General features: G+C 41.3%; 1 protein-coding gene across 7 annotated transcripts in view; it reads right to left on the reverse strand.

The window, feature by feature from the left end:
- hdac4 (histone deacetylase 4) overlaps positions 1 to 17,792 on the reverse strand; it is a 148,514-nt gene continuing 130,722 nt past the window's right edge. For all 7 annotated transcript variants that reach the window (XM_061791727.1, XM_061791726.1, XM_061791729.1 and 4 more), the window contains 3 exons: positions 5,161 to 5,245; positions 4,888 to 5,029; positions 1 to 3,762 (listed from right to left, as the gene is read on the reverse strand). In XM_061791727.1, the coding sequence (XP_061647711.1) occupies positions 3,723 to 3,762; positions 4,888 to 5,029; positions 5,161 to 5,245 (267 nt within the window). In that variant the 3' untranslated portion in view covers positions 1 to 3,722. The remainder of the gene's footprint in view (positions 3,763 to 4,887; positions 5,030 to 5,160; positions 5,246 to 17,792) is intronic.

The raw sequence follows: 17,792 nt of genomic DNA on the forward strand, positions 1-17,792 counted from the left end.
TGAGGTTTGTGAATTGTATAATCCAGATTTAATATTGGTCTCAGGTTTCTTGAATTACTAAAATGTAACAGGTGCCATATAAAACGCATGTTCTACAATCAAAATCTAGAGACAGGAAAAGACAAGGTGAATTAGGAAAAGTACAAATATGTGCATGACTACATGAAGCAGAGAGGCCGACGCGGTGCCACGGGAAATGAACAAGTCCAAAATCGTGACATCATTGACCAAAAGACAGCCCATAAAAAGCACAATTCAACAGCAAACCGTAACCAAAGACAGCAAACGGCGCCTTCAGTAACACCCCTACAAAGGGCCGACTACATTTAATGTATACATACATACTCGTTATAGAATATAATCATTTCTTTTTCATATATATAACTCTACTATGAACAAACAATACACAATTGTATACAAAGTAGAAACATCTCCCCACACAAAAAACCCTTAGTCCATTTCCAGACCCTTATCAGTCTTGTCAGCTTTGCAGTATAACACAAGGCAATATGAACAAAATATACAAATGATAAAGAAAATGCAAAAAAAATGCAAAAAAAAAAAAAATAGTCACGACATCGCAGCAGACCGGAGGATGAAGCAAAGAAAAGCATGTGGCAGGAATATTGATATCATTCATGTCAAAACATTAACAAACAACAACAAATTCTACATCTGCGTTCTAACATCGTGTGTGTGTGTGTGTATTTTTTAATGGAGGCGGCACTAAAGGGAAGAAAGTAGCTGCCCAGAGCCTTTTATTTTTATTTGAATGCAAATGCTCTTTCCTGTAAATAATGGGGATCCATTATAATAGGCATTCACATACTTCCAAAGATTGATGATTGTAGTGTAATTATATTTAATTGCACTGGTGCCTTGAAATACGATTGACCTGACATACAAGTTTTTGGTGAGACGAGCTATGATTCAGCCTATTTCTTGGTTTGACTTTCGAGCAAAATTTGAGATACAAGCACTGTATGGTGGCAGTAAACTCAACTCAGATCACAAGAATCAGCAGCTTGGCAGATATCAAACTCAGCAGAAAAAAAAGAATTATCCCTGTATTTAAAATAACCACATAGCTTTGCCTTAAAGTCCGCTTAGCCTAATATTAACGAACAAGGCAAATGTTCATGGATAGGCAAACGAATAGCATTGTGTCACGGTGTTAACCTTTTCAGCAATGGATATTTAAACACAAAAGAGGACCAACACATGCAGACAGGTGATATAACAATACTCACAGGCATGTGTTCTTTATCCTCTGTGAAGAATAACTAATATTACTGCAGCTTATTGAGGAGCTCCATGTACAGTATATCTGTATTATACTGCCCCCAGGCCAAGGCGCACATACTAGAAGGAGCGGCACAATGTCCATTGCGATGAAGCAAAAAATGTGGCAAAAACAGTTTAATGTCTTTACATTCTTGACAAATGTTTTCATAAAGTACAAAATTAAAATGCTGAATTTCTGAATAAAAAAACACATTCCAAACATTCTTGGTTCCTTTTTCGGGTGGGGGGTTAATGGTGCATTCATTATGTTTTGTTTTGAGTTACGAGTGTGGTCACGAAACAAATTCGACTCGTATCTCAAGGCACCACCTTCTAAACTTTCTTCACTGACAGGCTGAGAAAAAACATGGCATACATTGAGGCTATACAAGGAAAAAAGGCGATTATGGAGCAAAAAAAAAAAAAAAAAGAAAGTGGTGTCTGTATCTGATGTACACACACCTGCCACATGCTGCAACACCTGACATTTGGCGAGCAGATGTTGAAGCAGCTGCCCCTTTGCAACCTCCCACGTGGTATATCGTGGAAACCAAGGTGTCATAAAGAGAAGGCCAATGACTCTTTCCAACCTCAGATGTTAAAACATTTACTGGGACGTCATTTTGTTTGAATATTCACAATATTCAAATTACACTGTGTTCCACATTATTAGGCATACAGGTGCATTTTCATAAATTTTTATTTAGTTCAGTAGTTCAATTCAACAAGTGAAACTCATATATTCACTACGCACAGACCAAAATATTTCTTCAAGTTATTTTTTGTAACATTGATGCATTAATGAAAACCGAAAATCTACAAATCAAGTAATTAGAATGTTACGTAAAAACAAGTTGATTTTCAAAATAAAAATTAAGCTGGACTTGGCATTATGATAGGTTCCAATATGCTAATCGAATCTGTACATGAGTTCCACTTTTTAAATTGAACACAAGTCAAGTTTATTTCTTGTAAAGCCCTTAATCACAAAAGACTCTCAACGAGCTTCACAGGCCCCCATTAAAAAAAAATAGAGAACTTCCCATGATCTAAACCACTGAACTGTTTGCTGTTTCTGTCCATTTTCCTTAAGAGTCAATGCGATTTACAGTGAATATATTTGGGGCAATCAAAAATCTTCTACAGTATAATAATCTGGATTTTACTGATCAAAAACTGCTACTTTTTTGTGTGTGTGCAAAATAAAAAAAAAATTCTGTTCCATATCATGATGCACAAAATAAGAAAAAAAAATTCTGATTTTTTTTTTAATTACATAGAGGAAAAAAAGGCATTTAGCCACACACACACAAACACAAACATTTAGTTTCTCGTGTATCTCATTTGAGGATGCAAGTATTGCCTCCAAGAGTTGCTATTTGGAAGTATACTAGACAAGACCTTCTTTAGAAGGATACAACACATGTTGTCAATAGGGCTATGGCCAGGGGATGATGAATTTTTCTCCCTTTCAAATGTTTATTTAACTTAAATCAGTAATAATTTGGAACACAGCATAGAGAAACTGCTCTTTCACAGTGCATGCTACTTTGAACTACCTCCCACCAACTCCAGTGGAGGGTTAGATCTCACCTTCAAGATGAGAGCAGGAAAAAAGAAGGGTGGAAATAAAAGGAGAGCTAAGCCTTGCAGCAGGGCAAAAAAGGTAAACAAGGCAAGTTTGTGCCACTAACATGCACAAACTGGACCGCTCGGCAAGTCTTGTAGAATTGGGATGAAGAGATCCTCTTTTATTGAGCTTGTTTTTAAGGCATAGCTCTTTAACCAAGTAGCCAAAAATATCCATATTACTTAAAGCAATAACAAAAAAAGGCACAAAAACAGTTTTTTTTCCTTCTTCCACTATCAGTCATTTTGGAATGAGAACACCGGCGGATCATATTACACATTGGAAAAATGTGACCAAATTGATCTCTTTGTTCCATTCTTTCAGATAATGAACCCAAAAAATGGAATGTTCCACCCTTAGTGCAGAATCACATTCTTAATATCCTCTGGTGCGTTTTGATGAAAATGTGCACACACACAGAAAAAAATTGTTTATAAAAAGCAGGATGCAGATTGTCCATACTGTATGTATTTTTGACTGGAATTTTAAAAAGTACACAAGAACACGTGTCTAGTGTTTGAGAAGTACTGGCACTAAAGGTTGCGGAATGGTCGTCTGTTCCACTGGTTTATCCCGGTTAACTAGTTGACCCTTACGTTGATTTGTATACATCTAGGTAGATTTACATGATCATACTTTTTACGTATGCTGATCAGTCTCTGCGTGTCCTGTCCACTTCATCCTCACCACGATAAGACGGCATCTCGATATGACACGAGCAGAGTCGCAGAGTGGTATTGAGAACCATCAGGACGCGTGGGGGGCTCAGCGCACAAAGTCTCAGTGCGCGAAAGGCAACCAGGCCTCTTTACATGGGGGCGTCCTCTTCCATTGGTTCGTCTTGAGCCCTGCAGAAAGACACAAGTAGAAATCAAAAGAAGTCTCCTGTTGTGGCAATCGGGGGTTGAACCGACGAGTCGATTAGTCGGGGGGTCGACTTTACCACTCCGCAGTGAGGGTTATAGCTTGAAGTTGATTAATCGCCAATCACGTGTTTTGGCAATGGCAACATGCAAACCTCACTGAAATCAACAGGTGCTCCGTCGGAGCAGCAAACCAGCAGTGGCGCTGCGAGCAAGTGGAAATATTTGACTAAACATGAGATCGTAGCAAGGTCACTTGCAAATATGTATTAGCGAATTCACCAAACGCCCTCCTGTAACAGTCAAAAGACACACAATATACTGTAGCGTCTGCTTAGACCATAAAACGAAGGCAAGCGGTACTTGATCAATAACCTCTTTGTTATAAAGGTGACCGGTTAAATGTCGAAAAAACATCCAACTAGCATTTCTCTCAACTGCCAGCCTTCATTACGGAGACACGCTCGCAATTCTCGTCCTCTTTCCACTTCATAAATTCACTTGTACATTGACTTAGTAGTGCCCCAACTTACGTGTTTTTGCCGTTACGAGTTGTCCATTGGTCGAGTTTTTGCTTTTTGTTGGGAGTCAAAATTTACAAAAGTTACAAGCGAGCTTTAGATACACAGCCGCTCAAGTGAAGTGAAAAACAAAAATGGAGCAACTGAGGTAAAGTTATGCCCAGGCATGTGGGATAGGAGAGCCGAAGCAATTTCAGTCGTTTATCAAACGGGACAAGCAGCCAAACTCATAAATAAAATATAACTGCTTAAACACACTGGGTCGTCGCCAGGCTTTCCGCGCCACGATGAGAGGCACTAGCAACCAGCTAGCTCGCACGCTAACAGGCTCGGGCCTTGTACAGTAATAATACCTCGCATCTGACCCAGATAAACACTTGAGCGTGCTCAAGTTCGTCATTCAGTGGGACGTAACAGAAATTAGTACGGAACTCGGAAGATGCCGTAATGTATCACTATGTCATAAATACAGTAGCTATTTGTATGAAGAACACTTCTCGGGCATAAATATAAAACAATCAAATGATAAACAGTAAGTCTTTGAACATGCAAAAGTTTCGTGCTTTCGACCAAGCGAGCGCAAACGTACTTCTTTGCAATGTGCTTGTTGGCGACGGACAAAGAGGCCATAGCAGAGACAGTTTCGGCCTCGTCCGCATCTCGTCTTAGGGCTTCGCTCAAAGACCGACCGAGCGTGGAGGCAGAGCGTTGTAGTGAGCGCCAGTATTTACCTGCACAGAACCGAGACAAGAAAAACAGCACTATGTGAGCCGGTTTGTGGTTACGTTTATGGTTAGTTGTTTCATCTTGCTAACAATCAAGTATGACAGCACACTGAAGAAGGGAGATGGAATTTACTCACTGTGAGCTTCAAGAACATTTTCCATCGAGTGAACAGCATTGGCGTTTGGTCTCTGATGCAACACCTCATCTGGAATGGGCTCCAACTGAAACAAACACAACATCCAAACTTGAAAAACTAATGGTTGGAACCATTGGCTACATATGTGCGATGTTGCACTGCATTTATTGCTTGATACAGACTTATGAGCTTAAATTGTTCCATGACGTCACTTGTAACTCAAAACAATCGTATCTCAAATCATCTTTCCCCATTTAATTGAGATGAAATGCCATTATTCCGTTCCAGCCCCTCATTGGGCTCCTTTTGGTGGGCGCGCCTTGGCCACCGTGGGGCATTATCATAGAAAGACAGACGAAAATTAAGAAAGAGTTTCACAACTACTGTAAGTGACTTAGTAAGATGCAGAAATACGAGACTTTTTAGAGGATAAGTGAGAGGATATATGCTTGGCAGTATTATATTATCTGTCTACATGTGTTGCTACAGTTTGTGTTCAAATATCTGTTGCTTAAAGGGTTATAGCTACCGCAACACCGATGCTAGCTTCGTTTGTGTTGACGGGTGTATCCAATCCCGCTTGCTTTATCAGAAATCCGAGACGTAGCGGCTTTGTAACCACATTTGGAAGAAACCTGATTCTGATTTGAAAGTATCCAAGTCCATGCTTTATTTCTATTTACGCTGCCATGACATCTCCCAATTGTGAGCAAAAATTATGTCGCCTGAACCATGCAGCCTTACCACCAGTAACCTCACTTGAACTCTCGCTCCTGTTCCCTCCATCTCACCTCTGGATGTGGACTACAGGCCAAGAGGTGGAGAACCAACTCAAATTGCTGACACAGTATTTAAAACAGTCTGCAGCTCCACACCTACTCGGGAGCCCTGCTAAGGCTATGACAAAAAAAAAAAAAAAAAAACCTACAATATGCTCTTTGTACTGTGACCCACCCCAAGGACACATACACATGGAAACTGCTTGCACACCAAAGTATACATGTGTAGTCTGGAACGTTCGCATATTCACTTTCTCACCAATTTTGTCAACCAACACATCATGATGCATCCCTTAGAAATCAATCAAGTGGATTGAAATCAGAAGAACAAATAGAGACACACACAAAGGCGACGTTCGTATTGGGCGTTGGAAAGCAAGAGCCGACGATGAGGAAGATGTCAAGGGCAGTTGGCTTTCTTCAGCCAGGTCAGAATAGTTCTTTTAATTTGAACAAATAGCATGTGGGAGGGGTGTGTAGAGGAAGAAGGAAGAGGCAGTGCAGGGAGAAGGATACTTTAATCCCCCTGTGTCACGCCACACTACATCATGCGCACAGGCATGGACAGGGTACTGGACCATAGACACACGTGTTTGCGTGATGCGTGTTTGTAATTTACAGTGTAGTCGGTTATCAATTAAGCGAAACAGCTTAACAGGTTTTCTTGAACTGTTCTGGTGACAAAAGTGCTAAATTTCTGGATTTGAAGCCATCAATTGCTGCTCGATAATCTAGGCCTACAGCTATCGAATATTTGTAGAATTTAGTGTTTTACTGATTATCCCATCAATTAATCAAGTAATCGGATACAAACTGATATATGCATGTGAGGTACAGGTAATATTTTTGCCCACTTGGGATCACCATCTTTCATTCCACTGTAGGATCTGTGACTTTGAGTGTGTATTGCTTTAAAATGGGGGGCCTGGTCCAGTAAGTGATTTGGGTCTCAGCGAATGAAAGTTTAGTTGGCTATTGTTAACTCAGGTTAGCATAGGAAGTTAAACACGAATTCATGTGGACAAATTATCCCTGTAATGCTTTGAGGCAGGGATTTTGCATCGACCTTTATTAGTGATCGAAATATTAGTGTTGCTCAATTACTCGTTGCACATTATACTGTAATCAAAAGGTATTTGTAGTGTTTCATTCAAAGAGTGGAACCTCAAACAATGTCAAAATTTATCTTGTTAAGCTTCCACTGTACAATACACCACTTGGATCTTACAAGGTCCATCCATCCATCCATTTTCTGAGCCGCTTATCCTCACTAGGGTCGCGGGAGTGCTGGAGCCTATCCTGGCTATCTTCGGGCAGGAGGCGGGGTACACCCTGAACTGGTTGCCAGCCAATCGCAGGGCACACATAAACAAACAACCGTTCGCACTCACATTCACACCTACGGGCAATTTAGAGTCTTCAATTAACCTACCCTGCATGTTTTTGGGATGTGGGAGGAAACCAAAGAGCCCGGAGAAAACCCACGCAGGCACGGGGAGAACATGCAAACTACACACAGGGGGGACCGGGGATTGAACCCCGGTCCTCAGAACTGTGAGGCAGACGTTCTAACCAGTCGTCCACCGTGCCGCCAGCTTACAAGGTCTGACCTCAAAATGTGCCTAGGGAGGAAAAAAATAAAAGAATATAGTGAGGCATGGTACTGTGGTACGGAGAGTTTTCAGAATTTTTCACTCTTTGTTATATTGCAGCCATTTGTTAAAAACATTTAAGTTATTTTTTTTTCAATATTAATGTACACCCAGCACCCCATATTGACAGGAAAAAAAATTGAATTGTTAGGGAATTGTTTTTGCAGATTTATTAAAGAAGAAAAACTGAAATATCACACAGCCATAAGTATTCAGATTTAGAATTATGAATTATTTAATCAGAATTATGTAACAAGCTTTTCACACCTGGATTTGGGGATCATCTGCCATTCCTCTTTGCAGATCCGCTTCAGTTCTGTCAGGTTGGATGGTGAACGTTGGTGGGCAGCCATTTTCAGGTCTTTCCAGAGATGCTCAATTGGGTTTAAGTCAGGGCTCTGCCTGGGCCATTCAAAAACAGTCACGGAGTTGTTCTGAAGCCACTCCTTCGGTATTTTAGCTGTGTGCTTAGGGTCATTGTCTTTTTTGAAGGTGAACCTTTGGCCCAGTCTGAGGTTCTGAGCACTCTGGAGAAGGTTTTCGTCCAGGATATCCCTGTACTTGGCCGCATTCATCTTTTCTTCAATTGCAACCAGTCGTCCTGTCCCTGCAGCTGAAAAACACCCCCACAGCATGATGCTGCCACCACCATGCTTCACTGCTGGGACTGTGTTGGACAGGTGATGAGCAGTGCCTGGTTTTCTCCACACATGCCACTTAGAATTAAGGCCAACAATTTCTATCTTGGTCTCATCAGACCAGATAATCTTATTTATCACCATCTTGGAGTCCTTCAGGTGTTTTATTTATTTATTTTTTTAGCAAACTCCATGCAGGCTTTCATGTGTCTTGCACTGCTGAGAGGCTTCCGTCAGGCCACTCTGCCATAAAGCCCCGACTGCTGGAAGGCTGCAGTGATGGTTGACTTTCTAGAACTTTCTCCCATCTCCCGACTGCATCTCTGGAGCTCAGCCACAGTGATCTTTGGGTTCTTCTTTACCTCTCTCACCAAGGCTCTTCTCCCCCAGTTGCTCAGTTTGGCCGGACGGCCAGTTCCAGGAAGGGTTCTGATCGTCCCAAACGTCTTGCATTTAAGGATTATGGAGGCCACTGTGCTCTTAGGAACCTTAAGTGCAGCAGAATATTTTTGTAACCTCGACCAGTTCTGTGCCTTTCCACAATTCTGTCTCTGAGCTCTTCAGGCAGTTCCTTTGACCTCATCATTCTCATTTGCTCTGACATGCATTGTGAACTGTAAGGTCTTATATAGACAGGTGTGTGGCTTTCCTAATCAAGTCCAATCAGTATAATCAAACACAGCTGGACTCAAATGAAGGTGTAGAACCATTTTAAGGATGACCAGAAGAAATGGACAGCACCCGAGTTAAATATAGGAGTGTCGCAGCAAAGGGTCTGAATACTTATGGCTGTGTGATATTTTAGTTTTTCTTTTTTAATAAATCAGCAAAAATTTCAACAATTACAATTACGTTTTTTACTGTCAATATGGTTTGCTGTGTGTACATTAATGAGGAAAAAAATTAACTTAAATGATTTTAACAAATGGCTGCAATATAACAGAGTGAAAAATTTAAAGGGGTCTGAAAACTTTCTGTACCCACTGTATATCGTGGTTCAGACTTTGTGGCCCAGGCTACTCGTAGATTGCAAATATGTACAAATCCAATTCTATCAGATACCCTGCTATACAGCAGCATCCGCAAAACCTACGGCTTATTGTTTTTATTGAATTTTATCTTTACAGTATACTACAAATCATCATCATCAGCAGCAGCAGCAGTAGCAGCTTTATTGGCCAAGTATGTTACAAGCCACACACAAAATTTATCATCATCTTTACTCAAGTTTCATATTTTCACTGGTAAGAACAATGTCTGCAAAATGATTTGCGGTACGTATGTGTTTGTGTCTAGAATGTGTTTAAAGAGTGCACAGTGGCACTTTCTGGCTTAAATGAAAAAAAAAAAAAAACACATTTTTAAGGATGCTGTCCATTATTTACATACTGTATTTCACTCTGTGTTTTTTTTTTTTTTAACCTAATGGCTGTGAAAGATGGGGGATTACTCCATCCCTCCATCCATTTTCTACCGCTTATCCGAGGTCAGGTCGCGGGGGCAGTAGCTTTAGCAGGGATGTACAGACTTCCCTCTCCCCAGCCACTTCATCCAGCTCTTCCGGGGGGATCCCAAGGCGTTCCCAGGCCAGTTGAAAGACGTAGTCTCTCCAGAGTGTCCTGGGTCGTCCCTGGGGTCTCCTCCCGGTGGGATGTGTACACCTCACCAGGGAGGCGTCCGGGAGGCATTCGAATCAGATACGAATCTGATTACTCTATTGTTACAATTCAAAATGCGACCAATAAACTACCTCTGCACATCTGAGAAAGTTAATATTAAGGATGAATTTTTTTGTACAAATTTATTCTTAGACTTTTATCGATAAGGTTAAATGTTATTTTAAAATGACTTGTAAAGTTAGAGGTTGTTCAATAGCAACCCTTTGACCACTGTATATGAATATTTCCATTATTTGCTATGGGAAAATGTATTGTAAATACAAAGAATTTGGTAGTCAACAAGTGTCAAGGTGGAACTTACAAGTTCCGACCTCAAAATTTGAAAGCAAAAAAAAAAAAGTGATAACACATTGTGACCTTCCTAACCCAATATTTTCTCTGAATCCTGTGAAATTATATTGAATAAATGTATGAAAAGAACTTCAATTTTCAAAAACATTATAACAACAGTACATGACAATATTATGTAGGAGTTGGATTTTATCTATATGTGGACTGGGAAGTCATTGCTCCACCCTGTGAGGAAGAGATATGCAACAAGTAGCAGCGTTGGGACAGGAGTATTTGACACCATCACACGTTAACTTCATTTTCATACTTTGGGCTGTTCTGGGTCAGAATGTGCCAATAAAGAGATTTCTCAACAAATTCTCCAAGCTGATTCAGAGGTCTCCAAGCATCAGTATTTTGTTCAAAAGCTACCTTCTCTGAGCCTTCGGGCAAGAGCCAAAAATGACTTGCCGTAACCCCAGCCAGCCAAAGCCAGACTTACCCCGCTTGCTTGAGCTTTCCGTCAAAGCGAGGTCAGGGGTTCTCTGGGGTTTCGGGGGCTCACCTCAGAGAGCGCTTGGATGGGGGGTGGGGGGTCAGTCTGTCTGCGTGATTGACAGCTGGGCCCCATGCTTATAAACTTTAATGGCTCATGTCAGGGTCCTTTGGGGGCCCCCACCTGGCAGGAATGGCAAACACATATAGTATGCACTATATGGAAGCCTAAAATTGCCATAGTGACATCAATCCATAGTTGAAATGAAAGGAAGAGGATGACAAACAATGGTTTTCAAGCGCTTCTGTGACACGGTGACTGATGTCCTGGCAAACCAAAGTGAGACATTGCGGAAAGCCACGAGCTAAGGGCGAGGAATGTGCGCCGGTATAAACATTCCAGGGGGAGGCTGAAACAAAAACAGTGGAAAGAGGTGTGATTCCACTTGTTCAGCAAAAGAAATAGGCGCACAAGGCGTCCATTGTTTACTGTTGTGGTCACATACATGTGTTACCAGTCACCAAAACTGTTGATTATGTCATGCTAACTGAGCGAGGTAATGGCGTGTACCGTACAAACCAGGTGATCTTTTTCACTGGTGGCCCAGAAGGTGAATAGTCAGGCCCCGAGAGGGAACAGGTGAATTTGAGCGTCTTACTGGAGTGAAAACATACTGAAAAACTCATAGACAGCTGTTAGCAATTAGCATATTAGTCTGTTGTTTATCAAATCATTGCGAAAAACCGTGCATCGAAACGGGGCCAACATCTGTTTGCTAGCAATCATTAATTCATCCGAAGTTCACAGTTGAATACTGCAGTCGCCAACACATCGCTCATGAGCTATTTAACTAGGGGGACTTCAGCATTACCCACTACATCGATGGGGGGTGCTAACACCGCCTGTGAAGTCCACTCTGCGATGTTTTTATCCCTCTTTTTGTAAATTAATTTGAGCTGTTTTGAAAAGAAACCTAATGCTCATTATAGCACGGCTTGTCCTAACTTGGCAATAAAAGCCAAAATATATTTCTCACGCTGGTGAGTAATAAAAGACTGGAAGTACAAGTTACACAGACGGTGTAAAGAGGTCATTGAGCATGGTTTAGGGACTATACAAATCAGTCTTTCTGTATAGCTGAATGGTATCAAACCCTTTACACACGTTTTTAATTCCTATTGACGAAAACAAACCAAATCTTGATGATGCTGATGAAAAAAACTTATTTTCAATACATAGTTCATATAAAATCATTTACTGCCAGCCATTTTCAAAGCAGACGTCCCCATATTGCCAGCCATTTTAAAACATTCTGAGTGATCTTTCGAGACCCACAGAATATTGTGTTCTGTAACAATACAATGGCCCCCCGGTATTTGTGGGGGATAGGGAACAGGCCAGACTGTGAATAGCATAAATTTTCAAAAGTTGAAAGAAAAAAAAAATGCAAATAGGTGAATCGGCAGGTGCCGGACCGCGAGTATGCAGGTGTCCACTGTATAAGCACTGAATCTACAAAAGGAAAGAGCAGACTCTGTTCTTTCAACAGAAAGAAAGTTTGTGTCAACACAGTAGACCATGGGCTGGTTTCAACCCCCCCAACCCAAAAAAAAACAAAAAACAACAACAACAACAAGGAGTGAAAAAGAAACATGTCAAGCAGAACAGTGACTTTCACACTGTTTGCTTTCATGGCACCTCAAACCGTAGAACATCGACACTGACAAATTTTGATGCGAAAATATTTATTTTCAGATATACAACTCTGTAACACTAACTCGCTACATGCCTCAGGTTGAACTTCAATGGCTTTTTTATATGGCGCTCATCATTCACTCCATGAAACTGATCTTTTTTCTACGATGTACTGAAACACATACTCTGTTTACAATTTACATATACTGTACATACTCTGTTCGAGTGTGAGGTGTCTAACCTTGTCTGACTTCTTACCCTTATAATGTACGTCACAAGCCGAGATTCACCCCTAATCTTTATCTTCTACTCAAAAGCTGCGCTAATGTCAAATCCAACGCGATGCAACACCGCCATCTACAGGGATTTGTGAAACATTAGAGTGGTTTACAGACATGAGTTTCACAGATAAGCTGAGCTAGACCTTCTTCCACGCCTTTGCATTGAAAAATGTACTTAACGGATACATTTGTTGGTGGAAGTAAAACGGTCGGATTCCAGTCGACCAATATAAACGTCCATGGCAGCGAATGAATTAATTATGAGGCCGTCGGCAATAATTATTGTGCTTTACACATTTTGCCAAGTAGCATCTGGTTAGGCATGAAAATAATCTGAGCAATTCTGTTATAAATTACATATTGTTTGATAATGACTCACCCAGAAATTGTAAAAGTCCATACAGCAATGGAGAGTACTGGATTGATTTATCATCTAAGACAGAAAAAATAAATAAAAAAAAAAGCCAAAAACCATTCTAGCACCAGGCTTTTTTCTCCCTCTAGCTCAATGCACCATTGATGTTTTCCAGCCACATTCCATATCCATTACAGATACCGTCACTGATATTATGATAAAGGTACTTGTTTCCTGTTTTGATGCGATCAGGGACCTTTCAGGCTCTTTTTAGTTGCTGTCAGTTATCAAAGCTCTGAGCATCTGAATGTCCTGCCTTCCCCCCTGCCCCCACAGCTGACTGACATCATCAGTTGGCCCAGTGGAAATCAACACAACTACATTGACACTGGCTCAGTTGGTTACGGTTGAAATATTCTTAATCTGTGTTAGTTTTCCAGGTATTCGCAAATCATGTCTTGTAAAAGTATCATTACCTTTATCATGGCGCATCCTCAAAATGATCATCAAAATTTGACGCCATGCTCCACCTGCAGTGGGTAAGGAAAGTATTCAGACCCCCTTAAAGTTTTTACTCTTTGTTATATTGCAGCCATTTGCTAAAATCATTTAAGTTCATTTTTTACCTCATTAATGTACACACATTACCCCATATTGAAAGAAAAAAAACAGATTTGTTGAAAAAGAAAAACAGAAATATCACACAGCCATAAGTATTCAGACCCTTTGCTCAGTATTTAGTAGAAGCACCCTTTTGAACTAACACAGCCATGAGTCATTTTGGGAATATTGCAACAGGTTTTTAACACCTGGATTTGGGGATCCTCTGCCATTCCTCCTTGTAGATCCTCTCCAGTTATGTCAGGTTGTCAGGCTGTCAGGCTCTTCTCCCCCGATTGCTCAGTTTGGCCGGACGGCCAGCTCTAGGAAGGGTTCTGGTCATCCCAAACATCTTCCATTTAAGGATTACGGAGGCCACTGTGCTCTTAGGAACCTTAAATGCAGCAGATTTTTGTTTGTAACCTTGGCCAGATCTGTGCCTTGCCACAATTCTGTCTCTGAGCTCTTCAGGCAGTTCCTTTGACCTCATGATTCTCATTTGCTCTGACATGCACTGTGAGCTGTAAGGTCTTATATAGACAGGTGTGTGGCTTTCCTAATCAAGTCCAATTAGTATAACCAAACACAGCTGGACTCCAATGAAGGTGTAGAACCATCTCAAGGATGATCAGAAGAAATGGACAGCATCCGAGTTAAATGTGAGTGTCACAGCACAAGGTCTGAATACTTATGGGTGTGTAATATTTCAGTTTTTCTTTTTTAATAAATCTGCAAAAATTTAAACAATTCCGTTTTTTTCTCTCAATATGGGGTTCTGTCTGTACATTAATGAAGAAAAAAATTAAGTTAAATGATTTTAGCAAATGGCTGCAATATAACAAAGAGTGACAAATTTAAGGGGGTCTGAATACTTTCTGTACCCACTGTATATTATAAGGTATGTGTAAAAAAAGTTTGGCAATTGAGTGTCGCCCATCTCTATTGGACATCTGCTTCTGATTGGGACTCATTGGGGAGAATTCCCTCATATGAGTTTGATCATGATGCAGCACAACCTTGTGGAGAGCGATTCATTTTCAATGACATCACTGTCCTGTTGCTGGTCCCAAACTTCGACCACATCCAGGTCCACATTCGCCCATTGCTGTCAGTTTTTAGAACCCGCCTTAAAAGACATATTTATTATTCTTTGGTATTCAGCACGCCGGCACGGTGGACGACTGGTTAGCACATCTGCCACAGTTCTGGGGACCGGGGTTCAAATCCCGGCCCGCCTGTGTGGAGTTTTCATGTTCTCCCCGTGCCTGGGTGGGTTTTCTCCGGGCACTCCGGTTTCCTCCCACATCCCCAAAACATGCGTGGTAGGTTGATTGAAGTCTCTAAATTGTCCGTAGGTGTGAATGGTTGTTTGTTTCTATGTGCCCTGCGATTGGCTGGCGACCGGTTCAGGGTGTACCCCGCCTTCCACCCAAAGATAGCTGGGATAGGCTCCAGCAACCTGCGACCCTAGTGTGGATAAGCGGTAAAGAAAATGGATTGATGGATGGTATTCAACACAGGATGAGACTTGAGACTGTATTTCAGTCTTATTTTTATTTATTTTTTCACTTCTGGGGGGTTGTGTTCAGGACCCCTACAATACATATCAGTATATACAGTATACTGTACACGCTTGCCAAAATTAGTGGGTTTTTGGACATTTTGAGGTCCCCAAAAAGGCGATTCAATGTTTGGAAGAATAATAACAAACAGCGATTCCAAGAGGGCAATTACAATCTCCTTGATTGTATGTATTATGCAAAAAGAACAAAAAATATTCATAAAATAGCATGGATTATATCCAGGTTCTTTAAACATAGGTTTCCTCACTCTCCACTTCAAACGATTACCGCATTTCCCCATCCGATCTGATCCCAAAGCCTGTGCTGACCCCGCAGAAGGAGGTGTGAGGGTAACCGCTTTCAGATGTGCACCAGCGACGGGGCCCCGAGTGCGCGGGCAAGCCGGGCATCCCACAGGGCCGAGGCAATTGATGCTCAACGCCTCCTGCCTATTTTCGAATTTTCAGTTCTGCGCGGCACTCATCCAATGAGCTCCTTTAAAAAAAACCCGCCACGTCTGGTACTCGGCAGGCTGCCGAAACCTTACACGCGCACCCCCTGATCCAATTCATTATTTTTGCAGCAGAGTGCGTGTGACAAGAGTGCCCTTCACATGGAAAGTCCTCAGTACAAATTTAGCATAGCATCCCAACTGCAGAGGCTGTCATTTTAGTTTGGCTGGACAGTAGCTCTAACCCAAGATGCTGATGAACAGATTGAAATTATTTTTCATTGTAAAAAGACGAAAAATAAAATACAGTGGTGCCTTAAGATACAAGTTTCCGTGACCACGCTTGTTACTCAAAACACTCATTTCTCAAATCACCTTTCCCATGGAAATTAACTGAAATATCATTAATCCGTTCCAGCCTCCCCCCCCAAAAAATATTTTTTAGTCACAATGCTGTCAAAGTGCTCCTTTTTGTGAAATGAGCTGAGTTCACTGCCCATACAGTGCTCGTATCTCAAATTTAGCTCGCAAGTCAAAGCAAAAAATTTAATGACAGCTCATGTCTCAAAAAACTCATAAGTCGCTTGGCGCCACTGTATTGATGTTTTTCTAGAACATGATGACGGAGTGATCCACTTGTATTGCAGTTGTTTTCAAGCCATCTATCCGTTTTCCATAGTGCCTCTCCTTAGGTTTGTGAGTGAGCTGGAGCCTCTCCCAACTGACTTCGGGTAGAGACGTGGTACACCCTGGACTGGTTGCCAGCCAATCGCAGGGCACATACAAACAACCAACCATTCCCACTACCAACCATGGAGAATGTGGGTTTCATAACGACACCCATATTTCTAATGCTGCCGCCCCCAACTTCTGCTTGCTTAATTACCAACAGCATGATGAAATTTAGTCCTGAATTTACTATTTCATATTGCTGTTGAACGGAATCCTCTCAAAAATGACCAGGAAATTAAAAAAACAAAACAAAAAAACATCCTGCTTAAGTTACCAAAAACTCGTTCAAGTTGGTATTGTACCTTATATTGTTAACATATATCATTGCGCACTAACATCAACACTAACACCACCACAAAATCATGCTCAATCGCTACTTTAATCCACAAAAAAATTGCTAAGTGATTACGCTGTCACTGACAGTAGGGCCAGCCGACAGTAGCGCTAGTCGTCCATCATAAAGTTTGCACTCATGTTGACCCCTTGATCAAAACCTTTAATACTTCACAAAAGCAAACAACTATGGTTACATCATCTTCCCAAATTTTTCAAAGGTCTTAGAGCCATGAATGATGCAATAAATGTAATAGGCAGATATGAATCGGAACACACTTACCTTCGTGGCTGACCCACTTCCGTCTGCACTGAATCAGCGATCCATTTTGAACCAAACAGGCTTACTCAAATGTATCTAACCTATTTTCACACGCTGTTGTTTAAAAACCATCCAGACTTTCAATCTTGAGGCAACATAATGCTGCACGGCTCCTGCTGAGTGAGGAAAAGGCTGAGTTTTACGACACTTCTCGGGCAGTTTCAGTGTCAAAGTGAGTTAATAGATTATTTAAATTGGTTATTAATGCGTAAAATTAACAGAAGTTTTAGGGACAGACCAAGAGTATAAATTTGTGAAAAAATGTGAATTTGACCATATTTGGATATATGGGGTTTCGGTCCATCAGCAACCACATGAAAAATAAGGCACGGTAATGAAAAGGAACCATAGTTACAAGACACACACAGGTGCTTATACACACAGTGACACCCTCTTTTTCACTGGAGCCTTCAATCCATCTTCTACCACAGCACAGTAGTCCCTCAACAAGAAAAAGAGTTATCTTAGTTACATAATCCAGACCAGAGGGAGAACATGAGCCCCTAGGAGAAAGCACTCCAGCTTCTCCATCAGCTCCAAGAAAAAGTGGAGGCGGCTTCTGTGAGTCGCTATTCTGTCGGGTGCCATGAATCACAAAGCCGTGATCCAGAATCCAACCTACACACTCCCACAATTAACCTTTTGCATGGAAACCGGTGTGTTTCTGGGAGTGTGTGAGCCTCTGCTGACTCCCTGTCAGAGTGAAGGACTCTATCTGTATGTTGGAGTTCAGCATAATCTTTAAAGAGGATATATTGCAGAAAATTGAATGGCTTGTGTACAGAAA

This window comes from Phyllopteryx taeniolatus, chromosome 12 (genome assembly GCF_024500385.1).
Source record: "Phyllopteryx taeniolatus isolate TA_2022b chromosome 12, UOR_Ptae_1.2, whole genome shotgun sequence".
Classification (NCBI taxonomy): domain Eukaryota; kingdom Metazoa; phylum Chordata; class Actinopteri; order Syngnathiformes; family Syngnathidae; genus Phyllopteryx; species Phyllopteryx taeniolatus.